The sequence below is a fragment of the Mesocricetus auratus genome, unplaced genomic scaffold (assembly GCF_017639785.1).
Source record: "Mesocricetus auratus isolate SY011 unplaced genomic scaffold, BCM_Maur_2.0 Super-Scaffold_15014, whole genome shotgun sequence".
In the NCBI taxonomy this organism is placed as follows: Eukaryota; Metazoa; Chordata; class Mammalia; order Rodentia; family Cricetidae; genus Mesocricetus; species Mesocricetus auratus.
Window position 1 is genome coordinate 10,478,135 of NW_024429186.1, and position 26,266 is coordinate 10,504,400.

The 26,266-nt window shown below is 48.6% G+C and overlaps 1 protein-coding gene across 5 annotated transcripts in view; it reads right to left on the reverse strand.

Annotated features, from left to right (window-relative positions):
- Positions 1 to 26,266, reverse strand: part of Wdr25 (WD repeat domain 25) — a 138,559-nt gene that overhangs the window by 42,067 nt on the left and 70,226 nt on the right. For 4 of the 5 annotated variants that reach the window (XM_040742494.1, XM_040742495.1, XM_040742496.1 and 1 more), the window contains exons 4-5: positions 13,640 to 13,787; positions 77 to 207 (exon numbers count right to left, since the gene is read on the reverse strand). The exons of the other annotated variant lie outside the window; for it this stretch is intronic. In XM_040742494.1, the coding sequence (XP_040598428.1) occupies positions 77 to 207; positions 13,640 to 13,787 (279 nt within the window). The remainder of the gene's footprint in view (positions 1 to 76; positions 208 to 13,639; positions 13,788 to 26,266) is intronic. 5 annotated transcript variants of the gene reach the window in all.

A 26,266-nucleotide genomic window follows, 5' to 3' on the forward strand; every position in this document is an offset into this window, starting at 1 on the left:
CACACACACACACACACACACACACACACACACACACTTCACACATGAAAGGACAGCCTCAGTAAAAGAGTGTCACCTTGCCAGTCCTCATGTCCCAAGCTTTGATTTCAGAGCTGAAGCCGCCACATAAAAAGACGTTGTGATCTTTTGGATGGAATTTCAAGGTGGTGACTCTGAAGTCGCTCCGACCACTAAATACTTGGGTTCCTGCAACACAGACAGACAAGAAAGAGCGAGAAAACACTCAGATCACGAGTAAAGTGGAGACATCCACACAGCTCACCAGAAACAGAGCAGGGTGGCAGCTTATTTATGTTCCCTGTCAAAGCCCTCCTCCAAGACCCCAACTAATCCAGGCAGCTGATCCCAGGACTCTACATTTCCCTGCCCTCTGACGGTTATGTGTGTCATCTCCTTTAAAACATATACCATCTAACCACGGGACAGCCAAAAACAGGCTCAGGGGGGTTTGGGGAATTTCTCAGGCTGCATAGGCAACACAGAGGATTGTATATCCAGGAATCTAAAATCTAAAAGCAGAGTCCATTGGGATTTATTTCAGGGTTCATCTTCTAACCCTTATGACAATGAAGATGGGTTTGTGACAGAGTGCAGCAGGCGAGTGACCTGACGTGCTGGGCCACAAATGACCATGACACGCACAGAGGCCCAGCCACAGAATGAACATCAGGCATGGCTCACCGGGGTCTCACTAGCTCTACAGGACTCGAGACAGCCCTGGTCATTTTTCACATCATCATCAATGGTTGTTGATCCCCTGTGTGCACTGTGGTAAGTATCTGACACAGACAGATACACACGGTGTGGAAACAGCTGTCACTATGGTTTCCTAGAGGTGAGCAATACGAACTTCAGAGGTGTTCATCACTCAGGGACAGTTAAAGCCAGCACCCCCTCCACTGCCCAGTGTGACTTGTACGCCCCACGGCACGGATGGGATTCTCATCTGTCAAAATTAATTTGTCCAAATCTGCACCAAGAAGTCAGACCTGCTTTGAGAGACACCACACAGGGAAGTGCCTATGTTTGGGCCCTGACACATCCCTAGGGGCCAGGTTCATACATGGGGACAGCACCTGTCACCTTCCAATAGCATGGAGGAGACTACTCTAAGAGACAGCTGAGGGGATCTTGGCCACCTTTGGCTCCCAGGACTCTTCCACTGAACCAGCGCAGTGGTAGAGTAGAATATGCCGGGGAGCTGGGAAGGTAGCCGTCTCTAAAATGAATGCCAGACAAGTCTGAGGAGCTGTTTGATCCCAAAACCCACATAAAAAACCAGACTTGGTGGTCATGCTTACAACCCCAATACCAACCAGAGAGGGGGAGACAGGCAGATCCCTAAGGCTCGCTAGCTGGACAGCCTTGCCTCATCAGTAAGCTGAGCTCCCAGTGAGAAGGTGAAAGGCACCTGAAGTTGGCCATCAGCTTCCACACACATGTAAACATGCAGGCCCTGCATGTACACTGCTGGCGGCAAAGACAGCGACGAGATGCCGAGACCTAAGCCCTAGAAGTCTGTGTTGGTGCACTGTGTGCAGAGAGCACACCCAGATAGCCTCCTCTGTCTGCTGACCCACAATATACTGAGTGAGAACTCAGCCAGCTCCAGGTCGTCGGGTAAGGAAATGAAAGTCATCAATCACAGCTTATGAGAGCCACAGAGGGACCACACAGATCCAATGACCAGGGCCACTGTCTCCAAGCCTGTCTGCCTATACCCCATTCAGGACAGACCTAAACAGACAACACTGTCGTGCAGTGGTTTGTTTATGAGTGACAAAATGTACCAGTATGCCAATATAACATAGACATGGTTTTTAAAGACTTTTTAATTGTTTATTTGTGTGTGTTTGTCCAGTATGTGCCATGTATGTGCAGGTGCCAGCATAGGCCAGGAGAGGGAGTCAGGCTCCCTGGAGCTGGAGTTACAGGCAGCTGCCTGACATAGCTGTTGATCCTCCGAAAGGACAGCAAGTGCTCAGAACCACTGTCTGTCTCTCCAGTGCTATTATCCACATCTTTCAAATACCAAAATTCAGACCTCTTACAGAGTGAGGCAAAAAGAAAACAGTCGCTTTTAAATATGTCTTAATATGCCATATATTAAGAGAATCAAGCAGCTTATTCTTTAACCTGTTATTTGTTAACTTGGGGTGAATGTGCATGCGATACAGCCTGCAGAGGTCAGTGGGTGACCTGCAGGGTTGGGTCTCTCCTTCAGCTATGTGAGTCTCGGGGAGAAACTTGGTTCTCCAGGCTTAGAGGCAGATGCCTTTACCTGCTGAGCCATGGTGCCAACCCAAGGGCATCACAACTTCCTAGAAATCATAAAAACCACATGAGCTATAGAGTTACAGCTATGGTACTTTTACTGAGAGCAATAGAACCAAATATGCTTTCTCTTATCTAAATGCAGATGGTGTCCTGTGACTCAGGGCTTGGAAGTCATCCAACTGTAGTTTCTGTTTACCCACTGAACCCAGTGAGGCTGACAGAGACTCCTCCAGGGGACGGGCCAGGATGCAGGGTGCTGTCTGCTGACCACATGGAAGGCATTCTCCACTCCCAGTCTCCAGTGGCACAAAGGACTTAGAGCCCATTTTCTCTGGCAATTAACAGCTCTGCAACTAACCAGAAGGTGTTATTACTATATTCTGATGTTTTCAACAACTTGGTTCAAAGTCAGATGAAATGTTCATTTTAAAGGTTTTAAAACAGGTCAGAAGGTCATGGTGCAGACACGGGTTGTTTTGTTTTCGTTGGGTTCTTTTATTTTGAGACAAGGACCTTGAGTGTGCTAAACAAGCATTCTACCACTGAGCTACACTTCCCACCCCCAAAGTAAAGTCTTCAGTATGTGACACTTAAATCGTTTTTGGCAACACCAAATAATAAATAAATAGATGCATTTTCAGGTACCAGGGCAGGCATAGTGCTATAGTAAAATTTGTGATTAATATGCCCACATTTCTTGGTTCAAATGCCACCACAGAAAAAAAGAAGGAAAGGAAAAAAGAAGTGTGTTTCAAAACATTCTCTCCAGAGTGAAAAACACTAATTATTAATTTTAAATTTGGTGAGGGCAGGGAGATATTTAGGTACGTAAAGTGCTTGCCGTATAAGCACAAGAATCTGAGTCTGAATTTCCAGCACCCACAACAAAAGCTCAGCATGGTGGCAAATTCATGTAATACTGGTGCTGGGAGGAGTAGAAATGTGGGGTTTCCCTGGGGCTCACTGGCCAGACAGCTTAGCTGAATCAGCGAGGCCCAGGTTCAAAGAGGGACCCTGTCTCAGAAAAATAAGGTGAAGAGCGAATGAGAAAGACCTCACTGTCAATCTCTGGCTTCAACCCATGTACACACACACACACACACACACACACACACACACACACACGGAATAGAGTCTTGTTGTGTAACCAACCCACAAAGGCCCCTACTGAACTGCTAACACTCAAGATACTGTCTCCTTTGCACAGACAGGCCCATCCCTGGGCAAACCTTGTTTTGTTTTTACATTTGTTTGGTTGGGGTTTGAGACCAGCTGGGATAGAACTCACTATGTAGCCCAGACTGACCTCTCCTGACTATCTTTATGCCTCAATCTCTGAAGTGCTAGAATTACAGGCATAAGCCACCACTCCCAGCTGGTATGCATTTCCCAGGGCATGGTCACTCTGACCCTGCACCTGCACCCACCCCTGCCCCTGCTCCTGCTCCTACACCTGCACCTGTCCCTGTACCTGCACCTGCTCCTACACCTGCCCCTGCTCCTGCTCCTGCTCCTACACCTGCACCTGTCCCTGCACCTGCTCCTGCTCCTACACCTGCACCTGTCCCTGTCCCTGTACCTGCTCCTACACCTGCACCTGCACCTGCACCTGGTCCTACACTTGCCCCTGCACCTGCTCCTACACCTGCCCCTGCACCTGCTCCTGCTCCTACACTGCACCTGCACCTGCTCCTACACCTGTACCTGCCCCTGCACCTGCTCCTACACCTGCCCCTGCACCTGCACCTGGTCCTACACTTGCCCCTGCACCTGCTCCTACACCTGCCCCTGCACCTGCTCCTGCTCCTACACTGCACCTGCACCTGCTCCTACACCTGTACCTGCCCCTGCACCTGCTCCTACACCTGCCCCTGCACCTCCACTGCACCTCCACCTGTACCTGCTCCTGCACCTGTACCTGCTCCTGCTCCTATACCTGCACCTGCTCCTGCTCCTATACCTGCACCTGCACCTGTACCTGCCCCTACACCTGCACCTGTACCTGCTCCTACTCCTACACCTGCACCTGCTCCTACACTGCACCTGCACCTGCTCCTGCTCCTACACCTGTACCTGCCCCTGCCCCTGCTCCTGCCCCTGCACCTTTGCCTCCAAGAGCACTTTTTTTTTTCTACTCTCTTCTGGAATGAAGGATTGGCAGTCACTTGTTGCCATAGGGAATTCTGGGAATACTTGGCTTTTTGTAAAGGAATACCTGTTCTTCTGTAAGCTACGCATGTGCTCAAGGCCTTCAGGTATGCAGCAAGGTGGATAATGCTTACCATCTGCCCTCCAGTAGCCCAAGTATTAAACAGAGTAAAAATGGACCAAGCTGGACTGAGAAGGAAATCAGAGAAACATCACCCTTTACCATAGCCACAAATAACATAAAATATCTTAGGGTAATGCTAACCAAATGAGTAAAAGACCTGTATTACAAGAACTTCAAGTCTTTAAAGAAAGAAATTAAAGAAGATGCCAGAAAATGGAAAGATCTCCCATGCTCTTGGATAGGTAGGGTAGGACCAACACAGTAAAAATGGCAATCCTAACAAAGCAATCTACAGATTCAATGCAATCCCCATAAAATCCCAGCACAATTCTTCACAGACCTTGAAAGAACAATACTCAACTTCATACGGAAAAACAAAAATTCCCAGGATAGTCAAAACAATCCTGTACAATAAAGGATCATCTGGGGACATCGCCATCTCTGACTTCAAGCTCTACTATAGAGTCATAGTAATGAAAACAGCTTGGTATTAGCACAAAAACAGGTGAACCAATGGAATCAAATCAAAGACCTCGATATCAACCCACACACCCGTGAACACCTAACAAAAAAGACAAATATAGCATGTACTCACTCATAACTGGATAACAGACATAAAGCAAAAGATAGCCAACCTAAAATCCACAATCCTAGAGTAATTAGAACCCTCTTCCAGAAACAGATGGAAGCAAATGTAGAAATCTACAACTAACCATAGGGCCGAGCTACTGGAGTACAATCAAAGTGAGGGAGGAGCAAAGAGTCAAGACCATGATGGGGAAACCCACAGAATCAGCTGACCCAAGCTAGTGAGAGATCACTGACTCAGGTCTGACAAATGGGGAACCTGTATAAGACTGAACTAAACTCCCTTAACATAGGTGACAATGGTGTGACTGGAACAATGTATGAGGCCACTGGCAGTGAGTCCAAGATCTAACACCAATGCACAAACTGACTTAGTGGAGCCCATTCTATATGGAGAGATACCTTGCCCAACTTAGACACAGCGGTTTGAGGGTGGAGAGGCGCCTTGGTCCTGCCTCAACGAGATGATGGGACAGACTTAGTAGACTTCGTAGGGGAGGCCTTTTCCTCTCCGAGGAGCAGATGGGAGGTGGAGGCAGGAGGAGTCGGGGAGAGGGAGGAGTGGAGGGAGGGGGGACTGGGATTGGAATATAAAAAAATGGACCAGGCTAGGAAGAGCCACTGACACCAAGCAGGCGAGAGGAGGGCCTGTCAGCCTTTGTCACCCACTGACCCTTTTCATCCGAGACGGTTTATACAACCTCTGGGACACAGGCACACACAGCAGGGGCAAAGACCAAATATTGGCTGATAATAAGCATAAAAAATTAAAATAATTATCTGGTATACATATAATTTTACCATTTACTAAAGATGGAAGCAAATTTTCATAACAAGCAGATGGATTATTTGTTTAATTTTACATGAAAAACTAAGTCTTGAGTATGTGTGGCAGGTCCTGTGCTTCCAGGACTCGGGAAGAAGAGGTAGGAAGATAGCCTGGGCTACACAGTAAGTTTCAAGCCGGCCTAGGCTACAGAATGAGACCCACACTCAAAATATAAACAACAAAAAGAAACAAGAATTGTATTTGACACAACAGGATATGTCATACTTTCAAGGTTTTTAAAAAACTAATGGATGTTCAGAGATTTGAGAACACGACTTTGCATAAATCCATTTTAAAAAATGGTAGAAGTCTGTCTAGAAACTGTTGGAAATTTTGTCCCAGGTCAAACTTCATTCAACACTTTTTTTAATGAAGCCAATTTTAAGAGCAATTTTCAAGTCAGCACTCTAACACGATACAATCCAAGGATGTACTAACCTGACACCTACATGCTGAGGAATGTAAAATATTAAAAGCCCTTATTTCCCAGAATGGAAATTTCTGTTACATTTCTGCAAGAGCAGAAAACTTTGTAAATACGGGATTCGCTCTGCACTGTATCACACAGCAGTCTTGCCTCTGAGCTGAGGTGTTTGGGCAGGGCTCACTGGCATTATACTGCCCGGTGGCATTCACAGTACATAATGCCCACAGTGTGTGCTCAGGCCAACGCTGCAGTGAGGTCATGCAATACAACTTAGGTGAGTACTGCTAGAAACATCTTGGATTCACTACTCATTTGAGCTGGAGTTAATTTTTGGTCACTACACATTCAGAAACCTTTAACAGTTGCTGAGTTTTTCACAAGCCCACGTTCAGTGACACAACCCTGTGGAGCAGTGATCACAGTTTTCAGAGCTGGTGTTCTAGAGAGAGGATGCTGGCCTTTTAAAACTACAGCATGTTGTGTTATGTTGTTGCTCGGGGAACTCAGCAGACTGTGGGTGCCCCACTAAGACTTCACACCCTCAAACCACCCTCATCAACAATCACTGTACAAAAGCTATCTAACTGAAAATAAGCTTTCCCCCAGCTTGCTCTGATTTTCTTCCACAACCCAAGCTTTTCTTCAGCTGTTTCCTAAGTGTATGCTTGCATGTGGGTGTACAGGGAGGATATGGAGACTAAAGGTTGATATTGGATGTCTTCCTCAACTTGCAATTCGAAAAAGTCTCTCACTGAACCTGGAGTTCTTCTATCTGGCCAGACTGGGCCAGTAAGTCCCAGATATGTGTCATCTCTGCCTCCCCAGTGCTGGGATGTGGGTGCCGGGGGTCCCAACTCAGGTCCTCATGCCTGAAAGGCAGGTGCTCTACCCACTGAGCCATCTTTCCAGACCCTCTTCCATACCCCTTATATATAAGCGGCAAATGTGCCACTGAACACAATGAGGAGAGGGTCTCTTCCCCTCTGCACCCCCAAACTTGAATTTACTGACCATCCTCAGACCCACAGCAAAGGGAAACTCTCAGGGCGAGGTGGGGGGGGGTGCTTTCCTGGGTCCATGGACCACAGCACGGGACCAGTCATGTTTTTATTTTGAAATCACAGCAAGTCGCTGGATGCTTGTTAAAAGGTGGGTGACAGGACCTTGCTGAGGACAGGGAAGACAGGGAAGGAAGGCTGAGCCACTAAAAAGTGATGACTGAAGTTTTCCTGCTTACAAAGAACAAAAAGCTGAATGTTATTTCCCTCAATTCCCAAAGATACTGAAAATCTGTCTTTGAAAGGACTAACATTTACCACATAGAAAGAGGCTGTTACATGTTATTTCCTCCTTCTAAGAGCTGGGGTCTTGCTTTTTTCTTTGTTAAAGGGGGTCCAGATTTTTAATAAGCTAACAGGTACTTAATGGAAAACACTTGGGAAAAATTCTGCTAAGACTTTGGTTCAGAAACCAGCATCACGGCCACCATCATGGCGGGACATTTGAGGCAGTTAGGGATGATGATGCCAGAGAGACCCAGCTCTGTCACTTGTGATGGGACCTTGGGTGGTCCCTTCACTTCTGAGTCTCCTGGAGTCAGGAGTACTGAACGCTAAGTGCCACACACAGCACTCTGTGGAATAAGCAACCAAAGTGAACCATTATTATTTGAAAAATTAAACCCCAACCAACTTATTGAATTCATCTGTGGTTAAATTAAAAGCTGAAGCCAAGGGATGCTGGGTTCTAACAGCGGGAACCTTAAGAGACTAATGACTGCCGCATCTTCTGCATGAGGCCGGGAGAACAGAATACAGCAGCCTGGGCCGGCTTCTGCCTTTGCTGAAGAGCAAGACTGGGGGACATTCACCAGGGAGCAGGCTTGACTGGGACTACTAGCCACTAGGTGGGTCTTTCTCCTGGAATCTGTGGCCACTCTCTCCCCTCCCAGATGGTTGCCTGTCTGTCAGTTGTCCCCTTGGGTAGGGCTTCTTCAGCTCTTGAGCTAGCTGTAACAGACCTTTTACCTTGGGACTATCTTGCTTGTCTGCTTGTTATAGGAAATTCTGTTTATTCACTGCAGCTTATAGGAAATTGAGCTTTAAAATATGGAATCCATTGGCACTTGGCTGTATTGATCTGGTTATAATGAGCTCAACCAGTATAAAAACTGTTTGGATCTTCTTGGAGTTAAGAAAAATTACTTCTTTTCCTTTTTGGATCAATAATGATACAAATAGAAAATATGTTTCTGGGTTGGCGGGATGTGGCTTGGTGCAGAGTACTTACTTATGAGTATGAGGCTCTGAATTTCAATCCCCAGCCCTATAATAAATTAAATCATCCTGAAAGCAAAGTCATGCTTCAAGAATTCTGCAGAAACCTAGAATCTTCTCCTGACACCATCACTCCCATTGCTCTATCATTCAGTATCACTGAGTGATGCTGGGATACCCTGGAACCCAGGATCTTTTCCTGACATCATCACTCCCATTGCTCTATCATCCAGTATCGCTGAGTGATGCTGGGGTGACCCTGGACAGGCAACTCCTTTGAGTTGCACCTCTTCCTTTCTTAGGTAGAGCCGTTACGCTTCCCTGAGGTAGCCACCCATGTAACCAGGGTAACCTCATCTGTCAGCCCAATGTCTGCACCAGGGGACACGATGGTCAGTCAGGCTTCAGGACCCTGAAGGCCCTCTATTTTTATTCAACATGTCTGGCTCCCAGACCATTCTGCCACATCAATAGCATTTCAGGTTAAATGAAAACCAAGTGCTGGTCCCTAGGAAGGAGAGGGTACATGGGTGCCCCTGCAGAAGCTCACCTTAACTAAGTTACTGTGAATGCACAAGTGGGAAGGGACCCAAGATGTACAATAAGTCTGTCCTTCAGGCCTCTCTGGACCTTGCACCACAATCCTGGGTGATGGCAGGAATTAACCTGCGTCTCAGAGCTGAGGAAAGGGAGTTGGTAGGGGGAGGACATCTGGCCCTATTGTCCAGCCATGCAGACAGTGACTGGGCTTGTGTGACCCCAGAGTCCCTCTGTCTGCATTCCACCTCCAGACCCGCCAGATACTCATGACCTTTCCTTCTCCACGGCTCTTTGTTCCTAGCCACAGACTCACGAACATGTAGGAAAAATGTTGACAAGGGAAAGCTTATGTTGTTGGCTCGTGGTAATTGAGCCTGTGTTCCCAGGCAGCAGGCATATGACTCATTTCGCTAAAATCAATATCGTTACACTCATCCTCTGGGAAGTACTCAGCCAGCTGTAAATTTAACCATCCTGACTCAAAGTTAACGAGAAAAGAAGCTTGCTAACTTTCCAATCAACCTCCATGGATCAGGAGCAGGGCCATGTTGGCAAGTGGGCAGAGGCCCGGCAGGATGCCGGCGGAGGGCCAGGTAGGCCTCGTCTGGATGCCCACCAGCAGGGCTCTGGACTCACTGGCAGTGCAGCTCTGAGTCTGGCATCCTTATTGTAAAACCAGGCTCAAAACTGCCCCTCAGAGGCAGCTGTGGGAAAAGACACAGCAAAAGCAGGAGCAAGCCCCAGAGCAAACACAGTAGGGCCACATGAACGGTGGCTGCTGGAGGCTGGCAGTTGCCATCATGCTTTTCTTTCCAAGCCCAGCCAACTTTCAATTATCTGGACAAAACTGAATTTCTTAAAATTAGGGGGTGGGGAGTTAGCTTGCAAACCAGCTGTGTTTAGCTGTCAGCGGCTTTGTTGAAACACAGAGCCAACCACGCTGAAACCGAACATGCCCTGGCCTCGTTCAGCTCCAGGGTCAGTCAACAAAGGCAGCCTAACCTAAGAAGGGCCAGTTGCTCACTGGTGACTTCTGCCTACACACAGGAGACACATAGCTTCTGGGAGCCCATATCAATTGACACAATCATGCCGGGGCCTGGGTGCCGCCTTCTTCATAAGGAGGGCTGACATGAGCTTCCCAACTAAGGGTGACACTGGTTTATGGAGATACAGAGACCCTCTCTGGAGGGAAGCCAATGAAAGGCTGCTTGGAGAATGTGCAGGAGAGGGGTCATAGATGGCTGACACATACGGAAGGGGGTGAGAGGGAGCTCTTGGGGTATGGCTAATGAGGGTGGTGAGCGGGCAAGACAGTACCCAAAGGACAGTGACCAGGGACCATCATCAGCTCAGACCCTGCCAGACCTAGCTGCAACATCACTGGGCCTCGAGTGGTAAGCAGACAAGAATGCCAGTCGGAAAGGCCTGGGACACAGCCAACACAGGCTGTTTCCTCCCTGGTGGTCAGGGGCGCTAAGGACCCTAACTAAGCAGGTTCTCCTGGAATGTGCTGGCAAAACGTGAGTGTGCCACAGAGCTTGGCAACCCACAGAGGCCCTGGCTGCAGTAAAACACTTGCTTCAAGCACCAGTGGGAGCCGGTGCCACTTCAGAGGCTTAGCCTGACGCGGAGCCTTCTTCCACGGCCTCTCCTCCAAAGCTTCAGGAGCCGGCAGTGCTCTTCCCCTCGGCCTTCATTTGGACACTACTCACTCTTCCTAAGCCAAGTGCTCGGGAGCTGTCAAGGCTAACACTGCTCCTCCTGGAGCGCAGCTGTCCGGAGCTCAAGAAGCATCCTTCAGCCCGTCACTTCATCAGAGGCTTAGTCAAGACCGTGCAGGCACTCACTCCATTCTCCCAAGGCCTGTATTCAGCAGATGTTGAGCCACTGCCTGCAGACAGCCAAGCACCCTGCCAGGAGTTTGTGAGGGGAGAGGGGAGTGGAGAGCACACCAGTCCATGTACTGGCTGTCAACACTTCAAGGAAGTCACCAAACACTCCAAGTCTCAGTTTCTGCATCAAAAAAATGGGGATAGAGATGGGTTTCTCACAGGCCAGTGCAGGGGGGGGGGGCTAAGCATGATACTCAAGCAAAGGGCCTATTCCATTTATCTGTATCAGCTCAATATAGGCCTAGTGGCACATGGGACACCAGGGCTACAGCAGGGACTTGTGACATTAGCCCAAGTCATGATGGGGCCGAAGACAATTCTTAGAAAAAGAATAGGCATGTGGAGTGCAGTTTCACCTGGCCAATCCCTCCCAAGACACAGTGGCACTGAGACAGGAGGATATGAGCATCCCAGACAGGAGGGCAGATGTCCCTGGCCATGACTGCCTGGAGCTCTGCAGGGGGCTGGACCTACCTCAGACACCAAATATAAGTCACATGTCACCCCACTGCCAGGAGGAGCTGCTGCCCACCAAGAAGAAGAAGTGCAGCTCTGAGGGGCTAAGATATGCAAGAGGGACCCTCAGAGCTGAGCAAGCCCAGGGACTCTAAGGAAACGACCAGCTGACTGGTTTGCAGGACAAGTCACGCACAAAGCCGGTGACACTTGGGACCTGGGTGGCGTCTGCCAGTGTTCCCTGAGGCCGCCTGTGCCTAATGTAGCAGAGACGTTTGTTAGGGAGATTGCAGACGGAAACAGGAGCGCCAAAAATAATTAATCTGTGAGCAGATTTGATTAAGTGTTGATTCATGGCTGTTCCGTAAGCCAACAGCCCGTCAGAACTATAAATTAACGAGATAAAATGGTACTGGCCCTCCATATTTCAGGCCGGGTATTGACATTTTAGAATCCACAGATTTTTAACTGTATTGATTGAGGACACCAGGATAAATGGCCTTGGCGCCAAATTCCCATTAATGACAATGGGCACCGAGTGACTAATTCCCAGAGCACTGCAGAGAGAACGCCCTGCGCTGCCTTCTCCTGGCAGGGCGCTCTAATTAGATTGAAATGAAAAAGCCAACTCACCATGGGCGGGAGAAGCAGAGGAAGAAAATGGAAGATCAGACTTGGGGAAGAGAAAGGACGAGACTGGTTAGAGTCGAGCCGAGGCCACAGGGTGCTCAAGTGCTGGGACACAGGCCGAGGAGGGGTGCACAAACACACGGGCCCACCCCAGCAGCCCGGAGTGTCATCACTCGGGACAGGAGGATACAGCAGCGGCCAGCCTCAGCTCTCCAATTATGGAGATGAGAGTCAGCCTCGCCCAAGCAATGGACAAAGAGACCACCAGGATGGACCCAATCCTCAGGGAGACACCCTTGCCAGGACACAGACAGAAACAGCAGCTATCCTCACAGGAAAGGCCTCATTTGGGGTCTAAAGGCCTTCCTGGAGGCTGAGATCCAAACCATCCCCTCTGTCCTCTCTGGGGACAAAAGAGATCCAGCATACCCCAGCACAGGCTCTGCACACAGTAGGTGTATAGTAAGTAACAGATTAAGGGAATGAAAGCAATCCTTCAGTAGAGGAGCCCCATGCAGACACCATTCCTAGCAGAGAAGGATGAAGTGCCTTCTGTGGCCCCCTACTGGACAGTAACACTTGGACATGGGACCATGTCTCTCTAAACCTGCACACAAGAGCCCCAGCATGCTGCCCTCCATGACCCACCTCCTCCCCTCCCCCTCCACTAAGACACATGTCACATGATAGCAGCTGCAGTTCCTCCAAGATGGAACGCTCCAGACTCATCATCAGTCACCTACTGCCATGAGTCCCTAACTTGTCAGGCTTCAGGACCCACTGCCGCTGACAGCCAGAATGAGAATTCTGTTAAAAGTCCCAGAAGCGAAGGCTGAGTTGGGCAGTGTAGTTAAGACCCCTTATCAATAGTCTCTAGTCTCCCTTGCTGTCCCTGAGTGGCCCATCCCGGGACTCCTGCGTAGAACCTGTCTGGAAAATGCTTCTTTTGCTGGCTTCTCCCTCCCTCCCTACCTGATGAAGGGTTCCTGAGGAATTTCCTACATGAAACTGCCTTGCTCCGATGCCTCTCAGTATAAATGCTGGGAAGAGCCCCTCTGAAGACTTCCCTATGGAACTCAGTTCCACCCCATGGACTGACAGGAATTCTAAACTGATGCCAACCAAAGGACACCGTGATATTTTGGTCCCAATTACACAGCACAAGTTGATTAAAAATCTGCCTCTTTATCCAGCCCTGCAGCTTGGGGCTGAGACAAGCGTGGCTGTCCTTTGCTGACTGGCGGAGGACTAGTTCCAGGGCTTTGCAGACAGCTGCAGTGACACTGGCAAATGATCTGCACACCCGTGAGGGAGAAGAGTCTGTCCCGAGGCCCCCACCACACCATGACTGTGGGTGGTTTGCAATCAGGCTGGAGAGGCCTGCCCAGCGAGAGGGCTGACCCAGGGCAGTGAGACATCAGAACACACCTGTTTCCAGGTCCGTTAGGTGCAGGGCAAAGTCGAAGCCACCACTGAGGATGCGCCGGCCACACGGAGACCATCGTGCAGCCCGCACTGCCTCGCTGTGTACAGAGTAGGTCTGCAGGCAGTGCCCCGAGTCCACAGCATTCCACACCTGCAAGGGAAGCACAGAGAGGCAGCACCAGACGCTGTGATGAGGGCCTGAGCTCCAGGTAGCAAGGGGCTCCCTTGTTTCTATTATTTCCCATCGTTACGACAGCGACAGCTGCTTTTCCTCACAGAAGCGCGCAAGCTTCCTTTTTCTAGGGCTAAGAAAACAGCATTCCTGTCTCCACTCAGCCTTCACAGCTGCTCCTACCTGCTAGCCACAGACACGTCACAGGCCTGCCCCAGCCTTCTATAGCCTTCTATGTCCTGGAGCAGACAGAGCACATGGCCAGGCCACAGCCAAGGGATCTCTTGAGGACCGAGACCCAGACAGAGGCCAGTCACAGAGTACAGGGAGCAGACTCAGGGCAATCGTGCATCTTCTCAGGAGAGGGGTTCTTCCCCCACACGTCATCCTGGCTCCCCATCGAGGAACGAGGCTCTCAGGAGAATGTCCAGTCCACAACTGACCCCTACAAGTGGCTTACGAGCCCAGGCAGGAGAGCTGGCAGACCCCAGCTGGCAGGCCTGGTTCTCCTGTCACTACAGGGCGACTGGGACACACTGTGAACACCTTCCCCTTGACAATGCATCTTGCTGGTCATGTGATAGATCCAGTGACTCTACATCCCTGGGCCTTGTTGTCTCACTCCGCAAACTGGAGAGAAAAGCATCACCTCAGACAGGAGTAAGGCTGCAGCAGGAGCAACAGCGGAACTGCTGGACAGGGCTTGCAGAGACTGGGAGGGGGCTTGAAGGGATTGGGGGTTTGCAGGAATGGGGAGCAGGCCTGTGGGGATTAGGAGGCTTGCAGGGATTGGGGTGCAGAGACTGGGAGGGGGCTTGAAGGGATTGGGGTGCAGAGACTGGGAGGGGGCTTGAAGGGATTGGGGGTTTGCAGGAATGGGGAGCAGGCCTGTGGGGATTAGGAGGCTTGCAGGGATTGGGGTGCAGAGACTGGGAGGGGGCTTGAAGGGATTGGGGTGCAGAGACTGGGAGGGGGCTTGAAGGGATTGGGGGTTTGCAGGAATGGGGAGCAGGCCTGTGGGGATTAGGAGGCTTGCAGGGATTGGGGTTCTGAAACAGCAAGGCTCCATGGGCATCAGCAGCACCAGATTTTCCTGAGTAAGTTCTAGAAAAGCTGAAGCAAGCACTCCCACGCACTTCCACAAACCTGCTCCTAGGGCAACTCCCATTAAAGATGAGCTAACTCCACCTGCCAAGTCCTGAAGGCTCTCAAAATCAGAGTTCTGAAAGGTTTCCTGGGAATATGTAAATGTCTACGCTTATGCAAACAAGAGGTCATGAGGAGAAGGTCCCACAGAATGTGGGGAGGGCCCCTCTATTCTTTCCTTCCACACCAGGGGTCAACAGCTAGGTCCCATACTGAAAAGAATAAAACCCGGAGGCAGCCTTAGTTCCATTTAAAGACACAGAGCTAACAGGAGCAGCAGCCAGAAGGCTGGCGAGCACAGTGAGGACTGGCAGCAGGGCAGCAGAGAGCAGAACGTGGCTGCTCCTTCAGAATTATGTGCAAGCAGGATGCTAATAGGAAAATTAAGTGAGCACGTGAAGCTCTGCAGGGCTCACACAGCTAGACAGTGAGAGGCCAACACCACGTACACAGGGCACACCGCATCTGCAAAGTGTGATGTCACTGTCTAAGACACATGAACTACAGCATCACACTAATTAGGCAGGCTGGTATTAAAAAAAAAAAAACAAGTGTTGGCATGGACGCAGAGAAGTCAGGACCCCTACACTGCTGGCAGGAAGGTAAGGAAGGTAGTGTGGGCATGATGGACCATAGCTTGGTGATTCCCAGAGATCTGTAGCATTACCATGAAGGCCAGCAATTCCACTTCTGAGAATAGACCCAAACATCTGCTACTGGGGTCTCACAGATGTTTTGCCCTTACCTATAAGGAAAGAGGGTGGAAGGAGCTCACTTGTCCATGCACAGCTGAGAGGATAAACAAGAAGCAGCCCACCCCCACAGTGGAGCGCCTCTTAGACAGGCTTCCCGACAGCAGCCGCAGCATGGAGGAGCTAGAGCCGCACTGTGGTCCGTGGGCAGGCCGGCCCCAAAAGGACGAATTCTGTGTGGTTTCCCTTCATGGTGTTCCCGGAGTAGTCAGAATCACAGGCAGGAAACAGAAAGGCTGCTTCCGGGGTCAGGAGGAGTGGAGTGTGGATGGAGTAAGAGTGTCCTGGGGGTGGACGTTGGCAAGGCTGCCCAACAGTTTGAACTGCATCCCTAAACCTGGCTACGGTGGTGAAGTTACATTACACTGAGTCTTTCCAAACACACACACACCCTCGTTCACTCACTCACTCACTCATTCACTCATTCACTCACTCACTCACACATTTGCCGTGAGACCCTAAAAACAAGCTCAGGATGGCTGTTACTGCAAGCACTGCCAGGAGCCGTGAGCACTGCTCAGCATTCCTTCGAGAGAGTGAGCGGCATGTGGGAGGAGCAGATGGGGAGGAAGAAGGTGGCTCGGAAACAATGGCGTCCAAATGTTTTCCCCGTAAAGTTCTTCCACTTACTCACTCAACAAACACTCCCGAGTGCTCGCTAACTAGCCGGACGCTGCTCACGGGAAACAACCAAAATCAAGGCTCTTGCCTTCCAAGAGTTGACCTTGCCATCAGGAACACAGGTCCTACACAAACTAGCAGAATGGGATGTGTCAGGCACTAAGGCTAATGTCTCAAGGTCAGCAAGAAAGGGGGCTCTAGAGGCAAGAGAAGGGGCTGGGAGGGTGGCCATGGTGGACCACTCAAGACCTGAAGGGAGAGAAAAGCGTTCTGCCTGAGTATGCAACAGTGCAAAGGCCAGTCCGGCCAGAGAGGTGACCAGGATGTGGCAAGAAGGGACATGGCGAGAGTGTCCCTATGGGCAGTAGGGCAACCAGGGTCTCCTGGGGTGGGGGGGGGCAGCTGGCTCTAGCCTACAGGACCCCTTTAGCTGCCCTACAAGAAGAAGATGTGGGGGAGGTGGTTGTGCGGGAATTGGGGACAGGCAGCAGCAGTGGGGACGAGGTCCATACGGGAGTGAGGAGCAACAGAAAGCCCTTGGAGTACAGGCGGCAGAGAAGGACAGAGGACAGGACCACTTTAGGTCTGGAGCCTGTGCAGCAAGAGGAAGCAAGGCCAGAGCTCAGCAATGAGGGAAGGAAGCAGGCCACGAGAAGGGAAGAGCAGGAAAGTCGCTGCCCCTACACTTGTGTGTGACACACTCACTGACAACCCTTCGGTGACGGGCAGGGAGATGTCCAGTTAGCGAGGATGGAGAAGAAAGAGGAGGCGTAGAAGAGATGCGGGGAGCAGGGCAGAGAGGCAGGGACGAACATGGAGCAGACAGGGGTAACAGGGAGCAGGGAGGGGTGGAAGGAATAAGGCAGAAGAAAGTTCAGACTCCAAGATGCCGGGAACGGAAGGGCAGCACGGTGTGGTGTGTATTAGGGTTCTCGGCAGGGTGTCCTGGTTTAAGGAGACAGAGCTGAAGCAAGGTGTGACAGCCCCCCCCCACACACACACCAGGTGACACTGCACACCTGTCTGCTGCTGCACTCTGCCCACTGCAGCAGTTGAATCGATGAGGACCAGTCAGTCCCGGCTTGCTTACCAAGGGCGAAGGCGAGAGGAATCTTCGCCAATTGCTCTCCCTAATTGAATTGAATGTTCACTGTCAGGCTTTAGAGATTAATTCCCAAACACTGCTGCAGCCCTGAGTAGTCTGCCTTTTTTCAACCAAGTAATTAGAGATCCCAAACTGCCTTCACAGGATTAAGGAGCTCAGTCTACTGTCGAATGTTCTGAGATGGCTCCATGTATTAACTACAATTATTAACACGGTCTGTGTGTCCAACCAAAGCCACAGATTTGACAAGAACACGACTAGTAAAATGCAACAGGATTGGGTGTCTGCGCCCTGGGTGCCGCCACTTCCACCGTGGATTTTCTGGGTCTTCAAAGACTGTCCAGCCTGTTGCCTCACTCCCAGGCCACGGTCTTGATTGCCTTTTGGTTTGGGCTTTGCTTTCGTTTTATCTAACTTATCATCATTATTGGGAGGGGACACATGCATGCCACAGCAAACGTGTGGAGGCAGAGGGCAACTCCGAGGGTTCAATTCTCTCATTCCACCATGGGTTCCAGGGATCAAACTCCAGTGGTCGTGTTTGTGCAGCAAGCAACTATACCCGCTGAGCCATCTCTTAGACCCTATTCCATTCTTTTTTTACGAGACAGGGTTTCTCTGTATTGTTTTGGAGGCTGTCGGTCCAGCCTGGCCTCGAACTCACAGAGATCCGCCTGCCTCTGCCTCCCCAGTGCTGGGATTAAAGGCGTGCACCACCACCACCCGGCCCTTATTCCATTCTTTAAGAGAAATGCAATCTCCTTACAAAGCACTCAGACTTTACAAAAATGCAAAGAAGGAAAGCCCTGTAGGGACCACGATGGAATGGTTGTTTCTCAGGTTACATGGGAAATAAGCAAAAAGAGTTGCCTGTATCTCCATACCTGGAGACCATGACTGTCACATTTCTGGGGGTGTCTGTGTGATCCAGCCTCAGTAGCTCCTCCAGTCAGTCTTTTACACAGCTGAATGTGTTGACGGAGCTGTCTTTGTGGAAAGCTCTTATTAATCTAGAAAGGCTTCCTTGTATTTACTCAACATTGTTTAAAACAAAAAAAACTTTTGTGTGAAAAAAAAACTGTTCTGTGCATGCTCGTGTGTCTTTGGGGTGGGGGGGGGGGAGAGTTGATTCTCTCTGTCCACCATGAATTCCGGGAACCAAACTCAATCATCAGGCTTGCTTGGCAAGCATTTTCACATATGCTGAGTCACTGTACTGGCCCTGAAAAGTTGTTTTGTTGTTGCTGTTTTTTACATACGCAATCAGGAATGAATGTTAAGTATTACCAAATCCATCTACCTAAATGGCCTTATGGCTTTCTCTTTATAGCTAATCACTAATATTACAGTTCTACTGCCAAGCACTGTACTGATTGATACTCACACCCTTCACTAAGATCCCATTCCTGGGACTGACCCTGCTTAGTCATGACATTTTAAGTGGATAGTTGGATGAATTTGCTAAAGGTTTTTTTTTTTTTTTTTTGTCAAAAATACCTTGCCAGTTCATCAGAGATAATGGATGGATGCTCACTTCTATCATGTCTTTTTCTTGTCTCGGTGTCAGGAGAATTGGTTAGGGGAGGTGCCTCCTCTTTGATGTCCCAGGATAGTTAGTGTAGCCACTGTAACAACATCCCCAAGCTGAGTGGCTTGGACAGCAGATGCCGACACAGTTCCAGAGGCTGGAGCTCTGAAATGAAGGTACCAGCAGGCGCCTGGCCGCTCTGAGGGGGGGCTGGCTCCTTTCTCTGATGCCCAAGGGCTGCCTTCATGTCTGCATGCCAGTCTTCCTCTACAGATGCCTGTCTCCTGACCTCCCTTCCATGGTCACACAGCACTGGAAGCCACCTTATGGCCTCATTTTGCAACAATTACCTCTGTATAGATTCAGTCTCCAAACACCGTTATGTTGTGAAATACCAGGGGTTAGGAATGTAGAAAGAGAAATTGAGGGTGACAGGGATACGTGTAATTCAACCCACAGCAAATGGATACTCCTTTTCCTTAGATGTTTGTTAGAACTCATTAGTGAAGCCATTAGGGCCTAGAGTTTTCCTTGTGGGAACAGTTTGAACTAAAAATTCAATTATTTCCATAGATATGAGCTATGTTTCTTCTTGAGTGGATTTTATTATTAGGGTCTTCTGGGGGATTGTTCGTGTCACCTAAGTTGTAGCATTCATTAGCACACGCTGATCATGCATTACCTCTATATCCTTTTAATATCTGTAGCATCTATAATTAGCATACTCTAATCATCTCTCATATTGGTAATTTGTGTCTTTTCTCTATATTCCTGATTCTAGCTAACAGTTTAGAATATTCATTCATCTCCGAGAACCACCTCCTGAGCTGGGCGTGGTGGCTGGCTCCTCTAATTCCACACTCAGAGCATCACTGGGAGTTCAAGGTCAGCCTGGGCTGCAGAAAAAATAAAAATAAAATAAAACAGGGACAGAGAGATGGTTCAGCAAGCAACGGTGCTTGTCATGCAAACCTGATGACCTGAGTTCAATCCCTGGAACGTGGTAGAAGGAGAAAAACATGCATGCCACACACGCACACTAAATAGATGTTTTAAACTTTGCCAAAAATTTAAAAAGGCAGTTTTTCACTAGCTGATTTTCTTTGCTGCTTCCTTTCCCCGTTTGAGGTCCCTGCTCTGCCCTCCATTATTTGTTTAGACTCGGTTGCTTGGCCTTTCCTGGTGTTTAAATGGAAGCTGAAGTCACCGGAAATTTCCCCTAACAAGCTGAGTACTCAGTGCTACCCACCTGCAGCAGCAGTATGCTCGTCTGCCCTCCCTCAGAGCACTTCCTAGAACCATGTCTTCCTAAACATTCAGCATGGTTTGTTCTGTCTGTGATGGGGTTGGGGCTGGAACTCAGGCATGCTAGACACAGATCTACCACCGAGCCACACCCAAACTGACCCGTCAGCCATTAGAAATGTGTCTAGTTTCCAAATATTAGGGAGTTTTCCAGTTATCTTCATTATTGATTTTTTTCTCGTCTAATCCTATCCTAGGAAATCAACTGAGAATGATTTCAATACTTCTGAATTTCCCAATTAATTTGTTTCACAGCCACACCATGGTTATCTTGGTAGATAGTCCATGTGTACCTGAAAGGAATTTGCACTCTGTCTCGGTGATGTGGAGAGTCAATCAGGCCAGCTAGTGACACTGCTGTCCCAGTCCGCCACATCTAAACTAGTTTTCTGTCTATGTGATCTACGGATTATTGAGAAAGGGCTAGAAATTCTCAAGCCCGTTGGTGGGTTTTACTGTTCATACATCCCATCCTGGCAGCTCTACTTCCTGTGTTTTAGGGCGCTCCTATTCTGTGTGTATATAAATATCTGTGTGTCTGGTGTTATGCACCTTGGGGATGTGCTGTGATGAACTGATCCTTCCTGTTATTATAAGATGACTCTCTTTATCCCTGCAATATTTCTGCTCTGGAATCTGCTTTGCCTGATATTTATATAGCCATGCAAGCTTTCTTTTATTACTGTTAGTACTGCTTATCTTCCTCCATCCTTTCAACTTAACCTTTTTCTGTCTTTATATTTAAGGTGGGTTTCCTGCGGGCACTGTATAATTGTGTACTGCCTTTCTATCTGACCAAACAATCCTTGTCTTTTATAAAATGGAGCGTTTGAACCTTTCCACTTGCCTTTGATAAGGTTTAAGTTTTTTTTTATTTACCCAGCTTGTTTTTTCGTCACTCTCTGTGCCTCTTTTCAACCTTTTGTTATTTCATTATACTTCCCATAACCATAACCATAAATCTTTCTGTTTCTCTTATTATTAGTCACTTTAAGGTTTACAGCACACATCTTTAATTTATCCTGACCTACTCTCAAGTCACAGCACTTCTCATATAAGAACAAAAACCAATGCACCCCGTTTCTCCATCTTTCATTTCGTATGTTACATCTCTACACGTTACTGCACGCTGCATTACAATCTTACTTCAAAAGGTCAGTTGTCATTGAGAGCATTTTAAATAAGAATGGAGTGCTTACATTGCCTCCAATGTGCACTGTACATTCACCATTGCACACTCATCATTCCTGGAACAGATGGAGAATCCCACCTAGCATCAGTTTCCCTCTGCCTCAAGAAATCCCCTTCCTAATGAAAATTTCCCATAATGCAGACTTGCTGGCGATGCGTCATTTCGGCTTTTAAGTGTCTGAGAAAGTCCTTTGTCCTTTCAAGACCTTTCACTGGGGATTATGAGCAAAGGTTCCTGAAATGACCTCACCTTCCAATGAGTTTCTGCAAGACCGGTTCACTGATCAGAACTTCAGGGAACTGTAGAGAGGCTGGAATGTCGAAGATCCAGAGCCTAATCACATTTATCTTGGGCTACCTTTCCCACCTCTGTGTGCAACCTAACATCCTTGTATGTAACAGGTCAGATCTTTTGGGATATATTAACCCACCACTAGCTTTCACTGACCCAAAGACTAAAAAACCATCTGAGGCCTGGAGTGAAGACTCCCCTTAGTTTAACCCCCCCCACATGAGACTCCACAAATGCATTTGAGAAGTGTCATGACTTATGACTTTGTCTTGTTACTATAAAACCCCAGTCACACGGAAACATGAACTTGAGGCAGCCTGCATCTGTTTCCAGGCCATGGACATGCTCATCTGCGGCTCAATAATAAACTATCTCTTATTCCCACTAAGGTGAGAATTGTGTTTGGTTGTTTTCTAGTGTTTTCAGGTGGGTTTTTTCTCTATTCTCATTTCTCTGTTTCTATTATGTGGATGAGGGTTTGCAGGCACAGATGCCTGCATACACACGCATACCTAGTGCCTGAGGAGGCCAGAAGGCATCGGATCCCCTAGAACTGGTGTTATGATGGGGGAATGTCCTTCTGTACATATGTTTCACTTATTAGCTGATGAATAAAACACTGATTGCCCAGTAGCCAGGCGGGACGTATAGGCGGGGCTACAAGACAAGGAGAATGCTGGTGAGAGGAAGGCAGAGAGAAGCCCCCGGGGAGACACTACGCATTTGCTGAAGGAGTAACATGCTGGATTATGGGTAAGCCAGTCTCGTGGCAATACACAGTTTAATATAAATGGATTAATAATTAAGAGAGAGCTAGCCAGTAAGAAGCCTAGGTCATTGGCCAAACAGTTTATAATTAATATAAGCACCAGTGTGTTTACTTGGGACTGAAGGGCTGCAGGACCAGGAGGACAAGAACCTCCATCTTCAGAACTGACAAGGTTTGGAGCACCACGTGGGTGCTGGAAACTTAGATCCCCTGCAAGAACAACCAGTGCTCTTCACTGCTGAGCCACTGCTCTAGTCTGTGAGGTGTGTTTTTATATTGACAGTATTAAATTTTCACTTGCAGTGGCTTGGGTTTCTCTTCTCGACGCTTTATAATTGAATTTCTTCCGGCATTAATCTTCGCTGCTCTGTATACATTGTGTCTTTTTCTCCTTTTAAGATTTCTAAGTCAAGCATGCATGAGCACCTGAGTCTGAATGCCAAGACGTAAAGCTGGGTGCAGCAGTGTGTGCAATCCCTGTGTTCCTAGCCAGGCAGCTAGGCAGGCACACACAACAGCGAACAAAAGACCCTGTTTCAGCTGTCTCAAACAAGAGGGAAGGGGAGAGCCAACACCTGAGCCTGTACCTACCTCCACATGTACCACAGCGCGCGCGCGTGCGCGCGCGCGCGCACACACACACACACACACACACACACACACACACACACACACACACACACGACCGGGGGAAAGGGCTGTCCTGGAAACTGCTATATACCAAAGGTCTACCTGCCCCTGCCTCCTGAGTGCTGCAAACTTTAAAAAAATAATAATTTATTTTTATTTTATTTGCATTGGTGTTTTGCCTGCATGTATGTCTATATGAGGGTTTCATATCTTGGAGTTACAGACAGTTGTTAACTGCCATGGGGGTTCTGGGGAATGAATCCTGGTCCTCTAAGAAGAGCAGTCAGTAAGTCTCTCTCTCTCTCTCTCTCTCTCTCACACACACACACACACACACACACACACACACACACACACACACACACACACACACAATGCAACTTCAAAACAGTTTTGAAATACTTGGAAAGTACTGCCAGTGTTCAGCTTTCTCTTTACTTGGTGAGTCATGACTCCTTACTGACCTAACCCCACTGTGATCAGAAATCCTTGGAATTATGCTGACCTCAAGGAAACAGGATTGAAACTAGGAAGCGCATGTACCCCGCACTTACATAGTCAGTCCGTGTCAGAACCCAGGTGGGCTCTCTGGCCTACTTTTGCTGGCTTGTCTAGTTCCTACAACCAACTGCTTGGAGAAGGGCATGAGGACTGCTGCAGCAGCTGTGGATTGGCTCTGACTCTTCATTCTGTGAAAACTGCTCTCAAGGACTCGGACACCCTGCTGTCTGACGTGCACGCATGCCTGATGCTACCTTCCTAGGGGACCTAAACTTTTTTTTCCATGACAGTCTCTTCCTGGTCAGCCTTCACCTCCCCTTCATGTCCACTGTCTGAAACTGTTTCTTTGTTCAGTCTGCTTACCTTTACCCTGGTTCTCCCTCTCCTGCCGAAGCCACACCACCCCTCAACAGCACACAGGCTGACCTTTTCTTAATGCACCTTTTAAAAGACTTTTAGAAACATTTATAGGTGTTTGCCTGCCTGCATGAATGTTTGTGGAACACAGAGGCCAGATGAGGATGTCTGATCCCTTGGAGCTGGAGTTGCCATATGGGTTCTGGGATTCGAACCCAGGTCCTCTACAAGAGCGGCCAGTGTTCTTAACCACTGAGCTATTCCTGGTCTAACTTTTTAATCCACTCTGACAATCTCTTTTCATTGTCTCATTTACTTCATTTAATGTAGTTGTTGATGGAACCAGATTTCTATTTGCTATTAGTTTTCTTTTTACCTCTCTTTTTATTCTTATCTTTCTCCTCTACTGCCTTTTTTAAAATAACTGAATATTTTGCAATTCCATTTTACTTAGCTCCTGGCCTTTTCGCTATCTCTTTACATTATCTCTTAGTGGTTGCTCTGGGGATTATAATATGCATCCTTAATGTCTTGTCACCTTCTCACAAATAAGATTGCACCAGTTCCCACACACAGAACTATAAATGCACTTCCACTAAGCCCACCAGTCACCCTGGAGCATCACGTATCGCACTGATGTCTGTCACAAACCACACAATGCAGCACTGTCTGCCTTTAACAGTTATGTGTGTTTTTAATTTAAGGTGAAATTGTCTTCCAAACAGCCGCATGCAGATGGCTGCTCCTGGGTCCTGCAGTCCTTGCTCTCACTACCTAAACCGTGAAGGGACTCTAACACCCAAGGCAGTGAATTCCCCGAGTCTTCATTTACCCAAAACACATTCCCCTCACCTTCATTCTTGAAGGACACTGAACCACAGCTGGGCAGTTTGGGGGTTCAGTCGGCCCTCTGGAGGCACTAACCCACTGTCTCTGGACACCACAGCTAGGCAGTTTGGGGTTCAGTCGGCCCTCTGGAGGCACTAACCCACTGTCTCTGGACACCACTGTTTCTGGTGAGGGTCAGTGAATTACTACCACAACTCTCCTTGGGTGAGAGTCATTTTCTCTGATTGAGATCAAGATTTCCACTTGAACCTCCAGAAACTTGAGTATGATGATGTGCCCTCAGGCTTGCCCTGTGTGCATTTTTTTCTCTTCTATTAATGGACTTGAGACGTTTCCTGACACTTCATGCTCAAGGTATTTTTTTTTTTCTTCCTCATCATTTGAAACTTGCACTGTTCATATAATCGATCCACAGCACTGTGTACAATCCCTGGGCGTCTGCTCTTTCTCTCCTCCTTTCTCCCCTTGGTTCTTAGGCTGTGTAGTCTCCACTCAGACACTACTGTTTGGTGCTGGTGTTTCTACTTGCTTACTTCGATTTCTCTGCTAAAACTTCCTGTGTTTACTTATTGGAGGTGTTTCCCTTTATGCTCCTGGGCATATCTATGATGGCTAATTTCAATATCTGGACCACCATGAAAATAAGAATGTTTCTGGAACTTCCAATCCTCCCTTTGCAGTTGCTGCGGTTGTCCCCAACTCTGCCCTCATCCAAGTCAGCAACGTTGCTGTCTTTTATACAACTTCTCAGCACTGGGCCTGCCCACAGGGGAGAGCACACTGATGCGGGAAATCAGTGCCACCATCTCCCGTCTTCTCTGCCTGCTTCTGTGTCCGTCCGGTACTTTCCGGGAGCATCACCACTGTGCACTGAGGACAGGTATTAGTGATGAGGGGGTCAGCCCAGCAGGTACCCTAAAGCCATGCCTAAATTCCAGTTCTGAGCTTCTGCTTTACAACAGGGGAGAGTGTTGGCGGTCAGCCAGCACGTCGCGCGTTTCACTGGCCCTCCCACCTGCTCCACACATGCTCCAGGATCTCATTACTCAGGTAAACATCTCCTCCTCACAGCTGGGGACGGTTAGGACAGTTGGGGAACAGAGGTCTTATTTCTGGGGTGCATCATTACATCACAGACAGCAAGAAGGCTCATAGGAACGCAGAAATGGCTATAACCCACTGCGGGCATGAGAGTGGGGCTGCACCACAGTGCAAATGAAGACACTGAGGCACACGCCTCTTTACTCTCAACAGCGCGGGCAATCTCAGGTGGATTCCTAAGGGCAGAGTACCCCAGTCGATACCTTGCATTTGCTCACCCAGCAAGAACAAAACCAGTGTTTTCTTCTTACACCAGCCTCCCACCCACTTCCAAAAATGTCCTGGATGCCTCAACACACAAGGTGTCCCGG